The sequence below is a fragment of the Petromyzon marinus genome, chromosome 41, assembly GCF_048934315.1.
Source record: "Petromyzon marinus isolate PM22_M1 ecotype Great Lakes invasive population chromosome 41, UKy_Petmar_22M1.pri1.0, whole genome shotgun sequence".
Classification (NCBI taxonomy): Eukaryota; Metazoa; Chordata; class Hyperoartia; order Petromyzontiformes; family Petromyzontidae; genus Petromyzon; species Petromyzon marinus.
Genome location: NC_133707.1, coordinates 7,075,128 through 7,095,913, shown reverse-complemented (window position 1 = coordinate 7,095,913; position 20,786 = coordinate 7,075,128). Strand labels below are relative to the sequence as shown.

General features: G+C 50.2%; 2 protein-coding genes across 7 annotated transcripts in view; both read right to left on the bottom strand.

The window, feature by feature from the left end:
- LOC116951007 (uncharacterized) overlaps window positions 1-4,012 on the bottom strand; it is a 35,423-nt gene extending 31,411 nt beyond the window's left edge. For 2 of the 5 annotated variants that reach the window (XM_076073169.1, XM_076073170.1), the window contains exon 1: window positions 3,835-4,011. In XM_076073169.1, coding sequence (XP_075929284.1) covers window positions 3,835-3,885 — 51 coding nt within the window. In that variant the 5' untranslated portion in view covers window positions 3,886-4,011. Of the gene's footprint in view, window positions 1-3,834 lie in introns of all 5 variants that reach the window. The other 3 variants (XM_076073168.1, XM_076073171.1, XM_076073172.1) reach the window with 3 other exon arrangements.
- Window positions 4,013-11,033: 7,021 nt separating this feature from the next.
- Window positions 11,034-20,786, bottom strand: part of BMPR1B (bone morphogenetic protein receptor type 1B) — a 105,650-nt gene continuing 95,897 nt past the window's right edge. For both annotated transcript variants that reach the window (XM_032969443.2, XM_076073173.1), the window contains exon 12: window positions 11,034-18,692. In XM_032969443.2, the coding sequence (XP_032825334.1) occupies window positions 18,567-18,692 (126 nt within the window). In that variant the 3' untranslated portion in view covers window positions 11,034-18,566. The remainder of the gene's footprint in view (window positions 18,693-20,786) is intronic.

Below are 20,786 nucleotides of genomic sequence, written 5' to 3'. Positions count from 1 at the left end.
TGTATTTACACACATCACGTGTACAAATCACAGATCTTGTATTTACAGACAGCACGTGTACAAATCACTGATCTTGTATTTACAGACAGCACGTGTACAAATCACAGATCTTGTATTTACAGACAGCACGTGTACAAATCACAGATCTTGTATTTACAGACAGCACATGTACAAATCACAGATCTTGTATTTACACACATCACGTGTACAAATCACAGATCTTGTATTTACAGACAGCACGTGTACAAATCACAGATCTTGTATTTACAGACAGCACATGTACAAATCACAGATCTTGTATTTACACACATCACGTGTACAAATCACAGATCTTGTATTTACAGACAGCACGTGTACAAATCACTGATCTTGTATTTACAGACAGCACGTGTACAACGACAGAGGCCCCCCCCCAACACCCTTTGATAGTTATTCACAGATTTTTGGATGGTACGGCATGCAATGTTCGCAGTGCAGCGCGCTAACCGCTGCGCACCCGCTCCCCACGCAGACGACATACAAAGCAAATACAAAGATTCCCCACGTATAGCCTGAACAGACTGTTGGGCCAAGTGCTGTCAGCGAGCACCTATTAAGGCCGGCACGGCACGGCACAACGAGGGGGTGTGTGATTAACACTGGGTCCGGCCGCCTTTGTCTCCCCGGTGCTCATGTTTACACACCACGCGGGTACTCATTTAAGGCCGAGTCGACCTGCGGAGAAGCCCAATATTGGGTCGGATAATCGTCGCTGGTGTTGGTGGCCGTGAGCGGAAATCGAACTCGAGTCGCTGGGGTTCGTAGCGAACTGCTGTAATACCACACACACGCGCGCGCGCGCATCCATTGACACGGAACTATTTTAACACACACCCAGTCACCATACAATGGCATAACCAATCGGATATAGACACACGTCAATATACATTCCTACACACACAACCACAAACTCATACATACAGTTGAAATAAGATGCACAATAATTCACCCACACGTAGGCACACACACACCAACGCCTAGCCAGACACCCACACACACACAAACACCTACCTACAGATACACAGTACACAAATAGATACTAAGATAGACACCAACACACCACAAACAGACACTAAGACACACACACTACACATAGACACTAAGACACACACACTACACACACATAGACACTAAGACACACACACTACACAAATAGATACTAAGACAGACACCAACACACCACACACAGACACTAAGACACACACTACACACATAGACACTAAGACACACACACACTACACACATAGACACTAAGACACACACACACTACACACATAGACACTAAGACAGACACACTACACACACAGACACTAAGACACACACACACACTACACACATAGACACTAAGACACACACACACTACACACAAAGACACTAAGACACACACACTCTACACACAAAGACACTAAGACACACACACTACACACATAGACACTAAGACACACACACAGACTACACACATAGACACTAAGACACACACACACTACACACATAGACACTAAGACACACACACTACACACATAGACACTAAGACAGACACACACTACACACATAGACACTAAGACACACACACACTACACACATAGACACTAAGACACACACACACTACACACACAGACACTAAGACAGACACACACTACACACATAGACACTAAGACAGACACACTATACACATAGACACTAAGACAGACACACTACACACATAGACACTAAGACACTCACACACTACACACATAGACACTAAGACACACACACTACACACATAGACACTAAGACACACACACACTACACACATAGACACTAAGACACACACACACACTACACACATAGACACTAAGACATACACACCGACTGAGATGACTGACAGACTGAGATAACTGACAGACTGAGATGACTGACAGACTGAGATGACTGACCGACTGAGATAACTATCTGACTGAGATGACTGGCAGACTGAGATGACTAACAGACTGAGATGACTGGCAGACTGAGATAACTGACCGACTGAGATGAACTACAGACTGAGATGACTGACAGACTGAGATGACTGGCAGACTGAGATGACTAACAGATTGAGATGACTGGCAGACTGAGATGACTAACAGACTGAGATGACTGGCAGACTGAGATGACTGACAGACTGAGATGACTGACAGACTGAGATGACTGACAGACTGAGATAACTATCCGACTGAGATGACTGACAGACTGAGATGACTGACCGACTGAGATGACTGACAGACTGAGTTGACTGACTGACAGACTGAGATGACTGGCAGACTGAGATGACTGACATACTGAGATGACTGACAGACTCAGATGACTGACCGACTGAGATGACTGACAGACTGATATGACTGACAGATTGAGATGACTGACCGACTTAGATGACTGACAGACTCAGATGAGTGACCGACTGAGATGACTGACCGACTGAGATGACTGATAGACTGAGATGAGTGACTGACTGAGATGACTGAAAGACTGAGATGAGTGACCGACTGAGATGACTGACCGACTGAGATGACTGACAGACTGAGATGACTGGCAGTGAGATGACTGACCGACTGAGATGACTGACAGACTGAGATGACTGACAGACTGAGATGACTGACCGACTGAGATGACTGATAGACTGAGATGACTGACCGACTGAGATGACTGACAGACTGAGATGACTGACTGACAGACTGAGATGACTGACAGACTGAGATGACTGACAGAGATGACTGATAGACTGAGATGACTGACAGACCGACTGAGATGACTGGCAGACTGAGATGACTGACTGACAGACTGAGATGACTGACAGACTGAGATGACTGACACTGTAGGGGCAAGTGCTGTTAGCGAGCACCTGTGAAGGCCGGGACAGCACACGAGAGGGTGGGTGGCCAGCACCGCGCCCGGCCGTCTTTGTCTCCCTAGTGGCGATGTTTTAACACATCGCACTGGTTAACTCAATTGAGGCTGTGATACAAACACACACACACAAGCACACACGCATACACAGAAATCATTAGCAGGCGACACGAACCAATAACACAACCCGAAATACCCTGAACCAAAATAATCATTACTGTACCCTACTGACATACACTATCAACGCTAGTCCAGACACACACACGTGGTAAACATGTTGTTTTTGTACGTGTAAGTAAATGACTCGGAACACACAAACACACCATAGTCACACAGGGCCACACACGCACAGCTACAGGCAAATGGATATAGAACATCTCAAACACACGCATGGCCACCAGCACCATTCCAGAGGGTTGAGTTGGGAAAGTACGGACAGCAAGCACTCTCTGTGCTGTTCACGATGTTACCACTGATGCCGATGATGATGATGACAACAATTGATCTCGCTGTTGATGATGATACGTTGAACTTCTTTCGCACCGTACGTAGCCAAACCGCGATTATCGGAGGTGCGGGGGAAGGACGACAAACTACACACTAAAAAGCGGTTCTGATAAAAAAATCAGTTTGTCAATCTAGCCGACGATTTAAAAGTGCACAGCTCCAGTGTATTCCGAATATCGGAAGGGAAGAGCGTTCCAGACGGCCGCAGAAGCACACCTGAAAGCGCAGCGCGATGATGATGATGGCCGTGCCAAAAAGTCGCTGCGATGCTGCTGATCCTGACGGTGATGTTGGTGGCGATGTGAGCTCTTAACGTGCACATAGCCTGGCACGAGCGCCGTGGTGTCGTCACCGCCACTCAGTGACGAATGGCGATTGTCGTTGTTGGTCATGTCTGTGATGCTGGTGGTGATTATTGGTCCATACCTTCTTGGCGTCTCTCACGCGGACAGGGCCCTCTGCGATGATCGGGTCCATTCCATCTCTCTGTCGCTACTCACTCACTCCCAAACGCCACCGAAAGCACTCGCCCCCCACCTCCTCCCCACATCCCTCCTGCTCCTTCCTATCTCATATCGGTCACAGCTCCTCCCACCCCCTCACCCCAGCCCCTCACCCCAGCCCCTCACCCTCTCCACGACGCCAGTCTCACGCCACAACCATCCACGCCACCACCACCGCCACCACCACAACCACCGCTATCGCCGCACGCAGAGACCCCCCCCCATTCCACGGTTCACACTTCGCTCCCGACTCGATCCGGAAACAGCTGTTCACAGTTACTCTTTCTCTCGTCCCGCGGCAACGTTGTATTTTGGTGACAGGGCAAGAGGGTGGAGGGGGATGGTTGGTTGGTTGGCGTGGGGGGGTTGGTGGTAGAGAGAGGAGAGGGATGGTGGGAGGGATGGAGAGAGTGCAGGAGAGAGAGAGAGTTATTAACAACTCTGTTTAACCCAGGCAGGCCACACTTGAGACGTTTTGCAGGGACGATCCTGCCAGGTTTTTTTTCCCAATAGGGGGCGATATTGCTTCGTGTAAACCCACTGAGAGAATAATATAAAGGTGTAGTTGTGATTTAAAGCTTTCGTGACTGCAGGGATTCATATTCTTGGTTCTTTCGGTAAAGTCACGTAGAAGGGAAACAATAAAATAATAAAAATATAAAACAATCAAATTCTCACGACGTTTCGACTGCAACACAAGCAATCATCACCTGCAACGCAAGCAATCATCATCACCTGATGATGATTGCTTGTGTTGCAGTCGAAACGTCGCAAGAATTTTATTGCTTTGTAGTTTTATTATTTAATTGTTTCCCTTCTACGTAACTTTATAGAAAGAACCAAGAATAGGTGTAGTTGTGTTGTTGTCCCCCATCACCATTGTATTGTATGGATGTTGAACTTCTTTCGCACCGTGCGTAGCCAACCGCGCTGAGCGGCGGTGCGGGGGAAGGACGACAAAAACTGAACACAAAAATCTGTTCTAAAGAAGTTCGTTTGCAATCTGGATGATTGAAAAGAGCGCAGCTCCAGGGGCTTTCAAATATCGGTAAGAGGAGCGTTCCAGACGGCCGCAGAAGCGCATGTGAAAGCGCCGCGCGATGACCGCCGCCTTTGTTCGATGACCAATCAAAATCGCGTGATGACGGTTGACGAGATCAATCAGTTATTGCTCATGTTTTGCCGATACCAGTTACATTCTGTGTGTGTGTGTGTTTTGTGAGCGTGGTGGTATTGGTGGTGGTGGTGGTGGTGTTGTTTGGAGAGAGACAGGACAGAGAATGTGAGCTCTCAATCATTCAAGGATACAACAGCATGGGGAATATTGGTCTGTAAAGTCAAAAGGCAGATAGGTTCAAAATAAAAACGTGGTAAAAAGTTACACCGCCAAAGGTCACCACTATTATATATTACAAATAATTGTAGACCCTATTATGCAGACCTCGCTTAGCGTGACTCTGTCGAATGCTGATTGGTAATCGCGCTCTTTGTCTTGGAAAATATGTTCCAACATTTTTTAAAGAAAATCTAAACATTCATAAAAAAATGTTTACCATCTGTAGTAGAAGTATTATTATTATTAGCGCTAGTATTTCCATCTCTGTTGTACAAATACCAATGCATGAGACTGAAGTACGTACTGCAGCGGTGCCCAACAATGGAATTGTGTTCAAACCCATAGATTATTATTTTGGAGTGGGGAATTTAACTTGTACTTCTTGTTTTTGCGTTGGCAGTGGTGCAGAAGGATACATCACACAAAAAAACTCAGCGGAGAGACCGTCTCTCTGCTTTAAAGAAGGGCCATTGCCAGAAACGTCGGCCTATTGCATATTTTTTTTATTCACCCTTTCAGGACATGGGTATTTGCAAATGTGTTGGGTTTACCCATTTTCTGTGAGCTTCAATCCCAATTTAGATAGAAGATGGTCTCTGTACCAAATTATCGTAAGATGTTGTGCACAGTATGATATATATTTAAACATCGTGGTTGTGGAAACGGTTTGATTTAACGTACATTGATCTGAATAACAAAATCTATCCTAAATCCGATTTCCAGTATTTGACTGTGGATGATGAGACGTGTCAATGTTCAAACTCGCCACGTGGGGGCGCAATACACCCACGTTTCGTCGTCATCATCACGATCATCACGATCATCAGCAGCAACCAAGATCGATCCACTGCTGGATGAAATCCACCCCAACCCATGGGGGATGGGTTGGGGGACGACCGATCCCACCAGTGTTCACCATTTGTGATGCCGATTCACCACCCCCCGTATGCAATTACTCGTTGAGATTCGAAACGTGATGAGATCCTTAACATGCATTGTTAACTTTCACTTTGTGTTAAAGAAAAACAAGTTTTGCTGGCTGGTGGGCAAATCATCTCGTGCCACGTTGATCAGAGACGAGAAACAGAGCCACCTGTGTACAACAGCTGTGAGAGTCTCTGGCCGGTTAACTCAACGTGGCGAGACGTTCACTACCTCGCCTGGTGTGCAGGAGGTCGTGGGTTCGTTCCCGACCCTGACGCCTGTTGCTGTATATTTGGAGTTTACGTGTCTCTCTCTCATCATCATCACGGTGGCTATGAGATGTTAACTACCTCGCCTGGTATGCGGGAGGTCGTGGGTTCGTTCCCGACCCTGACGCCTGCTGCTGTATATTTGAAGTTTACGTGTCTCTCTCTCATCATCATCACGGTGGCTATGAGATGTTAACTACCTCGCCTGGTATGCAGGAGGTTTGTGGGTTCGATCCCGACCCTGACGCCTGCTGCTGTATATTTGGAGCTTGCGTGTCTCTCTCTCATCATCATCATCACAGTGGCTAGGAGATGTTAACTACCTCGCTTGGTACGCAGGAGGTCGTGGGTTCGTTCCCGACCCTGACGCCTGCTGCTGTATATTTGGAGTTTACGTCTCTCTCTCATCATCACGGTGGCTATGAGATGTTAACTACCTCGCCTGGTATGCAGGAGGTTTGTGGGTTCGATCCCGACCCTGACGCCTGCTGCTGTATATTTGGAGTTTGTGTGTCTCTCTCTCATCATCATCACGGTGGCTATGAGATGTTAACTACCTCGCCTGGTATGCAGGATGTTTGTGGGTTCGATCCCGACCCAGACGCCTGCTGCTGTATATTTGGAATTTGCGTTTCTCTCTTCCCGTAGTCGCGGGGATTTTTGTCCGGGTCCTCCGGGTTTTCCCTCCACATTTAGAATCAACATCACGCGTTTAGAGTATTTGGCTGCTAAACAAGTGTAGTGGGTTCACTGGAGACACGCCCTTGACTTTGGAGGCAACACGTTTATTCTAAGACCACAACGGGGTAACTACGCAAACATACACGGGATGACGATATAGGTGGTAACTACCACGGTTAACTAGACCACAATGGGGTAATTACATAACCGGGTCAGGTCAGTAACACACTGCCTGACCCACGATGTCGAACGTGAGGACCGAAGCCCGGAGATTGAAGAGACGTAGCCCGGCGTATTCCATTCCACAAGACGGCCCTGATCGGATCTTGACTTAAAGCTTTCGTGACTGCAGGAATTCATATTCTTTGGGTCTTTCGGTAAAGTCATGTAGATAGGTTTTCTTTGAACCTATCTACGTAGGTTTTCTTTGAACCTATCTACGTGACTTCGAACCTATCTACGTGACTTTACCGAAAGACCCAAATAATATGAAGCCCTGATCGGCTCTCGGGACCTCCCTTTTATGCCCCTGAGTGTGGCCTGGCTCCGCCCTCGGCCACGCCTTTTTCTGGATCCTCCCAGAAGGCTCTGGCCCATACACTGCGTGTCTCTCTCGCCACCTCTGGCCCACATTCTTACCCTGCCCTGGTTACATGCCCTCTCGGGTTCAACCAGACTGTCACGTCCTCAACTGCCTTCTCTCTGACAGTCACCGGGGTCATGTCCCTTAGGGCCCCCTTCCATGCCATAACATACTCTGGTGTCAGAGAGAGGCTCTAAGACTTGCAGTTCCATTCTCCTGTCAGTAGCTGGCGCTAATACCGTAGTGACCCAATATACGTCACTACATGTGTCCACATAATGATAAGCCACTTCGTCGAGTTATCATTTGAGATAACCAGGTCACTTCTGAAAAAGATCTGTATAGCTCAGTGGAGTTTAGCTGCTAAAATAAAAAAATAGTTTAGTTTTAGTTCTACATACCTGTCAACACATACGGTTTACCCATATTCTTGTACAGGGAAATTGAGTTTTCAGGTCCATACGGCCTACAGCCGTTTCAATACGGGCACATTTTTAAAATCTATTTGTTTGTGTTTGTCCCTTGTGATTTGACTTTGTAGGATGAACGTGAGATTTATAAGGGCACGGGGTGACCAATAAGGTCGGAATTGGTCTGTAATGAGGTAGGCACTGACAAGGGGTTGACAGGTTTGGTTGTGTGTCATAAGAGGCCTGACTTCTTTGGGCGCAGCCAGGACTAGAACTCATGGTCAAGGCTCTCCTAATTTCTGTTTACGAGTTAAACACAGTCATATTATTCATGGTATAATTGTGTCAACATTCTGAAAGTGATGAATGTGGACATGCTATCTGTGTCACCGATGGCTTAAACAGCCCAGTTACCGACGTGTTATTAGCTAACATGCCTGGACTCTATAAAACGATAAGAATATCAATGTATGGACGAATACGCCAAATAAATGATCGTATTGTCCCAATTCGAGTCACAGTAATCCAAATATTACCCGATAAAAAAAAATGTTTTTTTAACACCATAAAAAATTGCAATAATGTCGAAATAAAAATTTAAATCTCTTTACAAATAAACAAACAGTTCCAGTGCACTCAATTATGAACTTTAGAAAAAATGTCACGCTTGTCCATGGAAACCGAACGTTAACATACTTGTGAGCACACGAGGGGCACCACGATCCCGCCCTGTGTGACACAGAAATAATTGCTAATCACCCGAAGTGGCATTTTTGTGAACGCCACAAACCTTACTGATTGTCTGTGTCGGGTGGTGGTGAGTTTGACGACGCATTTCTATTGACGCGATCTCACCCATAAACCGTTATTATGATCATGTGACAGCGGTGGTTTTGTGTACAAGTCCGTTGTTTTTCCCGGGCTGAGACTCACGGATCAAATCACGGTTACTCTTGCGTACATTTGCACTTTAAAATACTGTGTGTATGTTCATCGTTGTTAAAGACAAGTTAGATAATACTGCACAATATATGTATTCATTTACATATATAGTTTATATGTTCAAACGTCAATCTATGTATGGCCCCTAACCCTATTTTCCTAACAAAAACTTTCATGTATTATTATTATTATTCGCAGCTGTAATATTGTCGCCGTTCTCCAGTGACGTGTGCCCCGCGAATATTAAGGGTTTCGTGAATTCAAACCGAGCATCTCAGCTGCGCTGGCTCAGCGCTCTGACCTATGCGCCGCTCGTTCTCGTCCCCCACGTGGCCGTAACTAAATAAACCGTTTTGACAATAAGCCTCCTTCACATATCTGTCACTGCACATTAAAAACAAAGTTTGCTTTTATTTGTTCATTTACACATCCCATCAGACACTTGTTCAAGTCCATTCGGCGGACTTGCAGTGGCACGTCGATTGAGTGGTATTCAACTTGAGCCAATGGTGGGAATTCCACATTCCCATGGCGGGGGGGATATCGATAGAGCAACCACTGTTGGCTTTCCCCACAAGGTGCTATCTATTTGATGGTCCCCAACCGGGATTTGAACTCGCAAACTTCCGCTCGCTCGCTCGCTCTGCCACTGAGCCACTTGCAGCCACCGGAGGCGCTACCAGTTACGAGAATGTAAACAAGACACCATTCTTGTTTGAAATCGCGATCATTGGTCTATGTACATCAGTGCACGTGCTGCATTATTGTCAAACCACTGCGGGATGAGGGTCTGGCTACACACCGTGCAGGACGTTGGGATTATTTATCCATACTTCACCATCCCATGTCAACGAGACAACTTAAAAACGGTTCGTAAGAAATCGTAAAAATAAATTCTCATCGGTTTCCAACTCTTATTATCCACTCTTTCTCTCTGGGATTCCCCTGTGCTACGAAGAAGGGCCATTACCCGAAACGTCGCCTATTATATTTACAATTTTAAAGCCATCCAGTGTTATTGACGAATGTGTTGAGTGTTGTGTTGTTGTTTGTACTTTGTGCACCACTGTCAACGCAGAAGCAGCATTAAATCCGCGTCGGTTAGTGACTGCCCTCTGCTGTCTGCAAATAGTGCAGCGTGGGGAGCCGTAGTGTAGTGGTGAGCTTAATGCGCCACGAACACGGTTACCAAAGTTTGATTCCAGCTCACGACCAATAACAGACCCTGAACCTCACCTAGGTCGACTCAGCCTCAATTGAGTATCTGGTGCAGTGTGCAAACATCGCCACTAGGGCGACAAAGGCGGCCGGGCGTGGTGCTGGCCACCCACCCCCACGTGTGCCGTGCCGGCCTTCACAGGTGCTCCTCGCTAACAGCACTTGGCCCAGCAGTCTGTTAAAGGCTACACGGGGGGATCTTTAGCTTTGCTGCCTGCTGTTTAAACCCGCAGCCTCGTTTCTGTTAACCCGTGGTGATCACCAAATATATTCGACGAGTCGAGAAGATGCCAGTAAAATAACATTAAACACCACCCGACGACAAACATCTGTGGATAATGACATGGGCTCAGCACACGTGGAATGTGAATTAAACCGATAAACGTTATATATTCTTAACACAAACCGTTTGTGTTATGGTCGAAACGTCGTGAAAATTTGTATTGTTTTATATATATTTTTATTTTATTGTTTCCCTTCAACGTGACTTTACCGAAAGAGCTAAGAATATCAATTACTGCAGTCACGAAAGCTTTAAACCAATAAACGTTGTTAAGGGGTAACGCTACTGTGAATTTGAATGTTTTTTTTTCGATTGAAACACTCGACGGGGTCTTTACGATGGAGACCGCATGTCGACGTCACTTCAGGGTCAACCAAGCGACTGAGCCACGTGTTCAGAACGCGTCTGGACCCGCAGACAACATAGGCCCTGTTCACACGTGTATATAATAATAAAAAAACGACACATTCCAGCAATCCCTTTTGCAATACGGTATATTTACACAAAACGTGTTTTTTTAATAATATATAGGCACGCAATCTTCTCTGCATTAATACAAAAACAACACGATGCATGTACATTAATTACAGACGACAAATGTATTATTTTACACAGTGACATATAAACATGTTAACACGTTGAACACAATTATAATAATAATGATATTCTGGTAATCTACTGCCCAATCGTATTGTTTATAATACAAGATGACACGCGTTGGTTCATGATGAATCGGCCCTGTGCAAATGTTTAGTTTACTCTCCACAATGAATGCACATTTACTCCGAGGTGTAATACATCCTTATGAAATAAATTACGATGCCTTGACAAGTTACCATCTGAAGAGCCATAAACCCGTGTGGTGTATGCAATTAGTCACCTACAAATGTGTTTACGTTTAAATTTGAGTGATACAGACCGTTGACCACATTATTACGATGCCACCTATTGGCTGATTCTGTGCCGAGTGGCCATCCGGCTTGGGGATTACAGAGACACTGAGCCAGCACTGCTCAAACCGAGGTTCGAATCCGAGTTTTGAGTGCTCAAACTGCGATTCAAACGGGTAACATTCCTAAGCCAGCAGCGCTCAGAAGCCGAGTTCGAATCCTCGTTTCAGGCGCTCAAACTGCGATGCAACCAGCTTCTTAAATTAAGCGATTCCATCGTCTCCGTCTGGTGGCGATATCTCAACAACCTCGCCTGGTTTGCAGGAGGTCGTGGGTTTGATCCCCTACGCTGACGCATGCTGCTGTATATTTGGAGTTTGCGGTGTCTCTCTCCCCGTGGTCGCGTGGATTTTTCTCCGGGTCCTCCGGTTTCTCCCCCCCCCCCCCCACATTTAGAATAAACATCACGCGTTCAGAGTATTTGGCTGTACATTTCCACATGATAAGCCAATTCGTTGAGCTATCATTTGTGATAGCAAAAGAGCTGTATAGCGCAGTGGGTTTTACCTGGTAAAATAAATAGAAAATGGTTTAGTTTTAGAAAAGTGAAAACTTCATGTTAAAATTCGAGGTTTAACTTAATTCAGCCAAACACCAGCTATGAGAATTGTAAAACATTTATAGGTTAGACTGCCATGCAGTGCATGCGAGGATGCAATTTCGCTTGTGGTTTTCAACTCGTTCGCGGAAGTTCAGCCAGGTTTAAAAAAAAAAACTGCAATAGGCATTTAATATGTTACACATGCATCGTAACAACTATACAAACTGAACGTGTAATTGAAAAACATTTATATATAAGCAGCATATTAAAGGATTTTTTTTAAGTACATCAGAAAAGGAAAGGAATACATAATTTAAAAACTAACGGTCAGGGAATATTTGGGAAAACGGTCCTGTTTGGGAGTGACTGTGCCAAAACATGCTTGTAGACTCCGCACCTGACCACATGTTGCATACATGTTTGCATAACTGCCCTCTGCATTATTGTAGATTCACAAAAAACATCACCTGAACTGCTTCTTGTGTTCAGTTTGTTTTCCTTCCCCCGCACCTCCGATTAGCACGATTGGCTACGTACGGTGCGAAAGAAGTTCAACGTACTGCACGTACTATGCTATGACAAGTGGCATATCTGTTGAGTGTACAGGTGGTGCAACTGCATTTGGGCCCAGGGGCCAAAGGTGGTGAAGGGGAGGGGGGGTGCAAGCTGTGGGCTACAAATAGAGGGGGTGGGGGGGGGGCATGTCATTACTTGCACCAGGGCCCATACGGACCAAACTACATCACTGGGCTATGCCACTTGGGGGTTCAAGTGTACTTTACTTTACTTCACCAAGCTGAGAACTCAAAGGGGACCGGGATGACGTCTCGTTTTGCAAGCGCGACCTGGGGCAGCATCAGTCTGCCAGTAAGGGGACCATCACGATGACGATGATGTCCGTGTATAATCCCCAACGGGTTACATTTCGCGGCGTCAATTTCGAATTTGGCAAAGTTTGGTAAAGGAGTGCGTATGGAAAAGATAAAAAAAACCCAAACCCGCTTCGTTCATCGACGATCTTACATTTTGTGTGCCAGGTAAGAAAATAGGAAATAGCCCGACATGTCGGGCAACGGTCCCTTCGAAGGCGTCGTCAACGACTGAACCGTGGGCGAGTTCGTCAGCTGACGATTATCCGGAGCGGCGCTGTGTGGGAGAGCGGCGCGGGCTGACCCCGGACAACGTAAAACATTCACGGATGACGCCAAACACGCACACACTCGAAAATTCGGCAAACGGAGCGAGCTGTCTAGCCGCGTGGGAGGGCCACGATGTGGCGCGCTGCCTTCCGCCCGAGTCGTTTTCTTCAACGCGCCCAGAAATCGGCCGACTTGCCCACGCGTTTTGCGGTCCCTTGCCGGCATGGAGTTTGCCGACCCCCTGGACGAGTGAGGAGCGGCGAACGATACGGAGAGAGGGCGCTCATGCGCAGAGATCGTCAACTTTCATAATAGAGGTTTTTTTTTTTGGGTTAGATCGCGTAAATATATAAATGTGTCGTTAAACCCGCCACCACCCGACAGCCAACTAGTAAGGTTTGTCACGCGAACAGAACGTGCCGATTCGTTACTGGTACAGCACACCGGTGTGTTGGAGAGCCAGGCCACAACATTTACAATCTGAGTACGACGTTTCGCCAGCAATTGCAACTAGCTTCACCAGACAAAAGCCAGTTTTGTGGAGAATTCCTCCTGTTTCATTTTAACGGCACATTTATATATTTAAGCGATCTAACCCCAAAAAACCCTGTGTTATGGTTGATATTGTTCGCTACAGCCTGCTACGCGTTAAACTAAAAGTCACCTTTATTTTTCCGCAAGCGCGGATAATCTGGCTAATTGGGTTACCTGTAAGTGTTATGTTGGTGATTGCATACCACTGTCAATGCAGTCCTCCCCCTTCCTCCACTTAGCGTCATGATTTACTTGTGGCAGACGGAGCACCGTTCATCTTTTATTTACGAGCGGACAACAATTCCTGGGGAGCGTCGGGGTTTCTGCATGGACGTTGGGACCCATTCTCAGCCCAGGCTGCTGGTGGTGGTGTAAGCGATGTGTCGGGACACGAGTGCACCTAGCCTGGCACAGGTGCCGTTGTGACGTCACCGCCACTTAGTGGCGAACGGTTGTTGTTGTTGTTTGTTTGTTGTTTGTAGGGACACGTGTACAATCATTACCCGTATGCGCGACGCGTGTATAATCAACTGGCTCATGTACAGGACGCAACACCACGGACAGACCGAGAGAGAGAGAGAGAGGCAGAGGGCGAAAACTCATTTACCGTGACAAAATGAGAAAGTAAAACGCGTATGAAGACATAAAAGTATATCAAAGTAGTTTTTTTTTACAAACACTGACGTTGCAAAAGTAGTAAAAAAAACGTTACTGAAACAACAACAATGACATTATTAATAATAATAAATTGCAACTTAAGGCTACATATTGTGAAATAAATATTGCAACACAAGGTCAGAACATTTCTTTTCTTTGTGAGCAGTGGCACCACCAACCTCGTGAGGAGGGAGGGGGGGGTGAGCAGGGGGGTGAGCGGTGGGGGTGAATGGGGGGGTTGAGCGGGGGGTGGGGTGAGAGGGGGGGTGGGGGTGAGCGGGGGGGGGGGTTGAGCAGAGCGGGGGGTGAGCGGGGGGGGGGTGAGTGGGGGGTACTGGTGCCCGGTTTAATGCTCCAGGGTCCATGGCGCAACAACACATTCACATTTCTTGTTGTTGAATTTTATTTTTTCGTGTGGTGGACGAGAGACGCTCCTCAATGCCCTGGGGAAGGGAGGAGGAGGACTGGGGGACTCGCTGTGGTGGGGGCGGTGATCGCTGTGGTGGGGGTGGTGATCGCTGTGGTGGCGGTGGTGATCGCTGTGGTGGGGGTGGTGATCGCTGTGGTGGGGGTGGTGATCGCTGTGGTGGGGGCGGTGATCGCTGTGGTGGGGGTGGTGATCGCTGTGGTGGGGGTGGTGATCGCTGTGGTGGGGGTGGTGATCGCTGTGGTGGCGGTGGTGATCGCTGTGGTGGGGGTGGTGATCGCTGTGGTGGGGGTGGTGGTGATCGCTGTGGTGGGGGTGGTGATCGCTGTGGTGGGGGTGGTGGTGATCGCTGTGGTGGCGGTGGTGATCGCTGTGGTGGGGGTGGTGATCGCTGTGGTGGGGGTGGTGATCGCTGTGGTGGGGGTGGTGATCGCTGTGGTGGCGGTGGTGATCGCTGTGGTGGCGGTGGTGATCGCTGTGGTGGGGGTGGTGGTGATCGCTGTGGTGGCGGTGGTGATCGCTGTGGTGGGGGTGGTGATCGCTGTGGTGGGGGCGGTGATCGCTGTGGTGGGGGTGGTGGTGATCGCTGTGGTGGGGGTGGTGATCGCTGTGGTGGGGGTGGTGGTGATCGCTGTGGTGGCGGTGGTGATCGCTGTGGTGGCGGTGGTGATCGCTGTGGTGGGGGTGGTGATCGCTGTGGTGGCGGTGGTGATCGCTGTGGTGGGGGTGGTGATCGCTGTGGTGGGGGTGGTGATCGCTGTGGTGGCGGTGTTGATCGCTGTGGTGGGGGTGGTGATCGCTGTGGTGGTGATCGCTGTGGTGGGGGTGGTGATCGCTGTGGTGGCGGTGGTGATCGCTGTGGTGGGGGTGGTGATCGCTGTGGTGGTGATCGCTGTGGTGGGGGTGGTGATCGCTGTGGTGGGGGTGGTGATCGCTGTGGTGGGGGTGGTGATCGCTGTGGTGGGGGTGGTGATCGCTGTGGTGGGGGTGGTGGTGATCGCTGTGGTGGCGGTGGTGATCGCTGTGGTGGCGGTGGTGATCGCTGTGGTGGGGGTGGTGATCGCTGTGGTGGCGGTGGTGATCGCTGTGGTGGGGGTGGTGATCGCTGTGGTGGGGGTGGTGATCGCTGTGGTGGTGATCGCTGTGGTGGGGGTGGTGATCGCTGTGGTGGTGATCGCTGTGGTGGGGGTGGTGATCGCTGTGGTGGCGGTGGTGATCGCTGTGGTGGGGGTGGTGATCGCTGTGGTGGTGATCGCTGTGGTGGGGGTGGTGATCGCTGTGGTGGGGGTGGTGATCGCTGTGGTGGCGGTGTTGATCGCTGTGGTGGGGGTGGTGATCGCTGCACAACAACAATGACCCTGTCTGGGCTTGGGCTTGGATTTGAGACGACAGCGCTCGGTCCAAATAAGCGCGGCTCCCGCTCGGGGGGGGGGGGGGCGGGGGCGATCGTCGTTGGCCTAGCTGAGACGCCGGGACAAAGCAAGTAGCGTCGGCATCAACGAGAGCTTGAGTTGTTGTTGGCACGTGTGGCCGGATTAGCACGGTTGGCCACGTACGGTGTGAAAGAAGTTCAACATGCGCACGTGGGAAAACAACGCCGGTCGGGCGAAAGATAATGGGGGGAGGACCGAAGGAGATCACGCGGCTGGGGCGGTGTTACTCCGGAGATGAGGATGGGTCGAAGGCGGTGGGGGAGAGAAGAGCGTGGAGAGAGAACCCGACTCGGTGAGGGAACTTGGGAAAAAAAAGTACGGAATTGTTTGTTGTTTATTAATTTATATTTTTTAAAATAACAATTTTCTATGTTGCAGTGCTCAGTGCAGTCTTTTCTCGCTCTCGTGACGAAGGGGGAACGACTCAATAGGGGCCAGGAGCAACCACGGACGAGACCGCCGAAGCTCTGCGTTCCTCAGTATATGAAGGTGCTGTTGGCCAACTAATGAGTGTTTTTGCATTTGAAAGGAAACTCGAGCACCCGGAGAAACCATCACGCGTGCGACGCGCAAACCCTCGATCCCTTACAGACGGAACAGGTCGAGTCCACGCCTGCTGCGCCGCCTTCTCCTGGCAAGTCACGGCATGCCAACTCGTGAACGCCCGCGGGAAGGGTGTCTCGCAACAGGTGCGTGGTCCACCAACCCCTCCCTGCCTCCGCAGGGCCTGGGTGACGAGCGTGTGCCGCCGCTACCGCCGGGCTAAAATTGTTGATAAATTATTATCGATTGTATAAAACATATTTAGTTGCACAAATCTGGACAAATGTGATCGTTGAACTCCCGAATGGGTGACTGGGATGGCACGTTTCAATCGGAATACTGAGGTCACGTGAGTGCCCAAGGTTGTGTGCCTTGTCGACCAATCGTTGTCCATAGGACGCACTTTTGTACGAACTCTGACCCTCCGTTGGCTGGACACAAAGTCCGTCGCTCGCTGCCAATGTCGCACCAAGTTGACGAGAGTTGCTCGGAGCAAAACGAGTCGCTGGTGCCGGCCGCGATTGCCCTCAACGATTGTCCTGGCGCGTTGTCACGGCCACAAAGGTGCCCCACGTTCTACCGTAGAGTTTTAACGACGCGACAGGTTGTTTTTGGGCTCGGCCACAATAACAGGCCAAGTGAATGTTATGCTTTTGAAAACGAAAAAAACGGGAGGTCAAATCAAGGAAAGATTGCAATAACCGTAACTGAACTGACTTTTGAGATGTATACTAAATGACGTGGAATTACAGTGAGAAAGTCAGGGATGGAGAGAGAGAGAGAGAGCTTGGAAGAGCTTGGCTAAAGTAAGAAGCCGTCGCTGGGCGAAGGGGGGAGCAGGGAGGTGGGAACCTGCGATGGGGCCGTTACTGCTGCAGCTTTCGTTACCCACAACCGAGAAATATTCACAACCCTCGCGATCCACCCACAAGCGCTTTACACTAAACATTGCTGCGCACACGAATGTTGGCGAAAGGCCCCGACGATGTACACATCGTGCGACAAACCGCGAGGTCTTCGTCTTTTGTCCGTGTTGGAAACTCCTCGGCGTGGAGTCGCTTCACGGGGAGACAAATCCCGCGGCAGACCGAGCGGGCTGCTTCAGCCGCCCGATTGAACGTTTTTTTTTCTTTCTCTCTCCTTCTCCTCCTTCTTCTTCTTCGCAGTTTTAATCCACCAGGAACTCTCCCACACGCCACCAACCATCGCTCATCCCCCTCCGTGCACCTGCCCTTGCAGGTGCAGCCCCGAAGTTCTATCTCGCATCCCCCGTGCCCCCCGCGCCGCCCGTGATGACGGCCGCCCGGGCCGGCTCGCTCCGTCTGGAAGCCGCGACCCACCCTGCACCGTCCCCTCTTGAACGGCGCTCGCTTTTCGCGGGGCCGCTCCAAAAACGAAAGAACGACGGAGCCCAATTTGTCAGGGCACCGGATCGCGATGTCACCGGGGAGGAGGGGGATTAGGTTCATGGGGAGGTCGTGTGCGAGGTCGTCGGGGAGAAAGGGGGGGGGGGGTGGTCGACTGCTATTTTTTTTCCAGGGTCGTGGTTCAAAAACACCGGACTCACCCCCCCCCCCTCCCCCTCCCCTTCTCCGTCCGTCGTCGTTCCGCCGGTGGACTCGCGAGACCGCGCGCCGCTCGCTTTGGGAATCGTTCGTTGGTGCCGCGGGGCCTCGTCCCTCCGGCGCGCTCCGTCTCGGTGGGAGCGGCCGCGGGGGGCGAGGGGGGGGCGGGGGGGGGCTTTGGGCCCCTAGCATTGTCCCACCGCCCCCAGCCGGGCTCCGTTCAGATCTTGATGTCCTGCGACTCGGACATTTTGTAGAGCGTCTTTTTGACGCGCAGCGCGGTGAGACGCGATGCCGGGTTGTGCGCCCAGCACTCGGACATGAGCTTGGCCATCGAGCGCAGGCACTGGAGGGCACGCGCACAGAGACACACGCGCACACACGCGCGTCCGTGAGCATGCACACACACACACACACGTACATCCACACGCGCACACAAGCACTAAGGAAGAGGCACGCATACACGCGTATTCGCAGACACAGGAACGTGTGTGTCCTACGTGTGCGTACACGGACCACACACGCGAGGCCTTAACAGACTGTTGGGGCAAGTGCTGTTCGCGAGCACCCTATGAAGGTCGGTATGGGGACACCCACACCTACTTACCCACTCACTCACGCACACACACACTCAACCCAGCCCACCTCAAACTCACCCCCACTAATAACTGCAACAGGAGTCTGCCGACCCCCCCTGGTTCTAACCCCCCCCCCTGGTTCTAACCCACACCCCCCCCCCCTGGTTCTAACCCCCCACCCCCACACTGGTTCTAACCCCCCCCACCCCCACTGGTTCTAACCCCACCCCCACTGGTTCCCCCGTGCCTTCCAACCGCAACCACCGACTCGGTTTAATTGGAGGTTCCCGTAATTTGGCCACTCGCTGTGCGCCCTGCACCAAATCAGCCGTGTTTGTTTTGGAATGCCATTGGTACATAATTGAGCCGTTTCACAGCGCCCGCTTTAGAAAGGCTCAGGCGATGTCTTGGATCTAGAGTAAACACAAATTTAAAACACTGTTCCAATTGACCAGATAAACATACAGCAGGCAGGCATGTGGCACATTTTTTTGGTCGGAGGCCGATCGTGTGTGCGTGTGGCTGTCTGTGTGTGTGTGTGGCTGTGTGTGTGTGTGCGTGTGGCTGTCTCTGTGTGTGCGTGTGGCTGTCTGTGTGTGCGTGTGGCTGTCTGTGTGTGCGTGTGGCTGTCTGTGTGTGCGTGCGTGTGGCTGTCTGTGTGTGCGTGCGTGTGGCTGTCTGTCTGTGCGTGCGTGTGGCTGTCTGTGTGTGTGTGCGTGTGGCTGTCTGTGTGTGTGTGCGTGTGGCTGTCTGTGTGTGTGTGCGTGTGGCTGTCTGTGTGTGCGTGCGTGTGGCTGTCTGTGTGTGCGTGTGGCTGTCTGTGTGTGCGTGTGGCTGTCTGTGTGTGCGTGTGTGGCTGTCTGTGTGTGCGCGTGTGGCTGTGTGTGTGCGCGTGTGGCTGTCTGTGTGCGCGTGTGGCTGTCTGTGTGTGCGTGTGGCTGTCTGTGTGTGCGTGTGGCTGTCTGTGTGTGCGTGTGGCTGTCTGTGTGTGCGTGTGGCTGTCTGTGTGTGCGTGTGGCTGTCTGTGTGTGTGTGCGTGTGGCTGTCTGTGTGTGTGTGCGTGTGGCTGTCTGTGTGTGCGTGTGGCTGTCTGTGTGTGTGTGTGCGTGTGGCTGTCTGTGTGTGCGTGTGGCTGTCTGTGTGTGTGTGCGTGTGGCTGTCTGTGTGTGTGTGCGTGTGGCTGTCTGTGTGTGTGTGTGTGGCTGTGTGTGTGTGTGCGTGTGGCTGTCTGTGTGTGTGTGCGTGTGGCTGTTTGTCTGTGTGTGCGTGTGGCTGTCTGTGTGTGCGTGTGTGTGTGGCTGTCTGTGTGTGTGCGTGTGGCTGTCTGTGTGTGCGTGTGGCTGTCTGTGTGTGTGTGTGCGTGTGGCTGTCTGTGTGTGTGTGCGTGTGGCTGTCTATGTGTGTGTGTTTGGAGCTGTGTGTGTGTGTGTTTGGAGCTGTGTGTGTGTGTGTTTGGAGTTGTGTGTGTGTGTGTGTGTTTGGAGCTGTGTGTGTGTGTGTTTGGAGCTGTCTGTGTGTGTGTGTGTTTGGAGTTGTGTGTGTGTGTGTGTGTTTGGAGCTGTCTGTGTGTGTGTGTTTGGAGCTGTCTGTGTGTGTGTGTTTGGAGTTGTCTGTGTGTGTGTGTTTGGAGCTGTGTGTGTGTTTGGAGCTGTGTGTGTGTGTTTGGAGCTGTCTGTGTGTGTGTGTAGAGGAGCGGTAGTGCAGCTGTTAACGCACTGTGCTCAGGGTCAACACCAGTGACAATTATCCGAATCGGTCCTGGGCCTCCCCGAGGTAGACTCAACCTCAAGTGAGTATCTGGTGTGATGCGTAAGTGAGTGCGTTAACAGCCGGGTAAGCGAGATGACAGGCGGGCTGGCGGG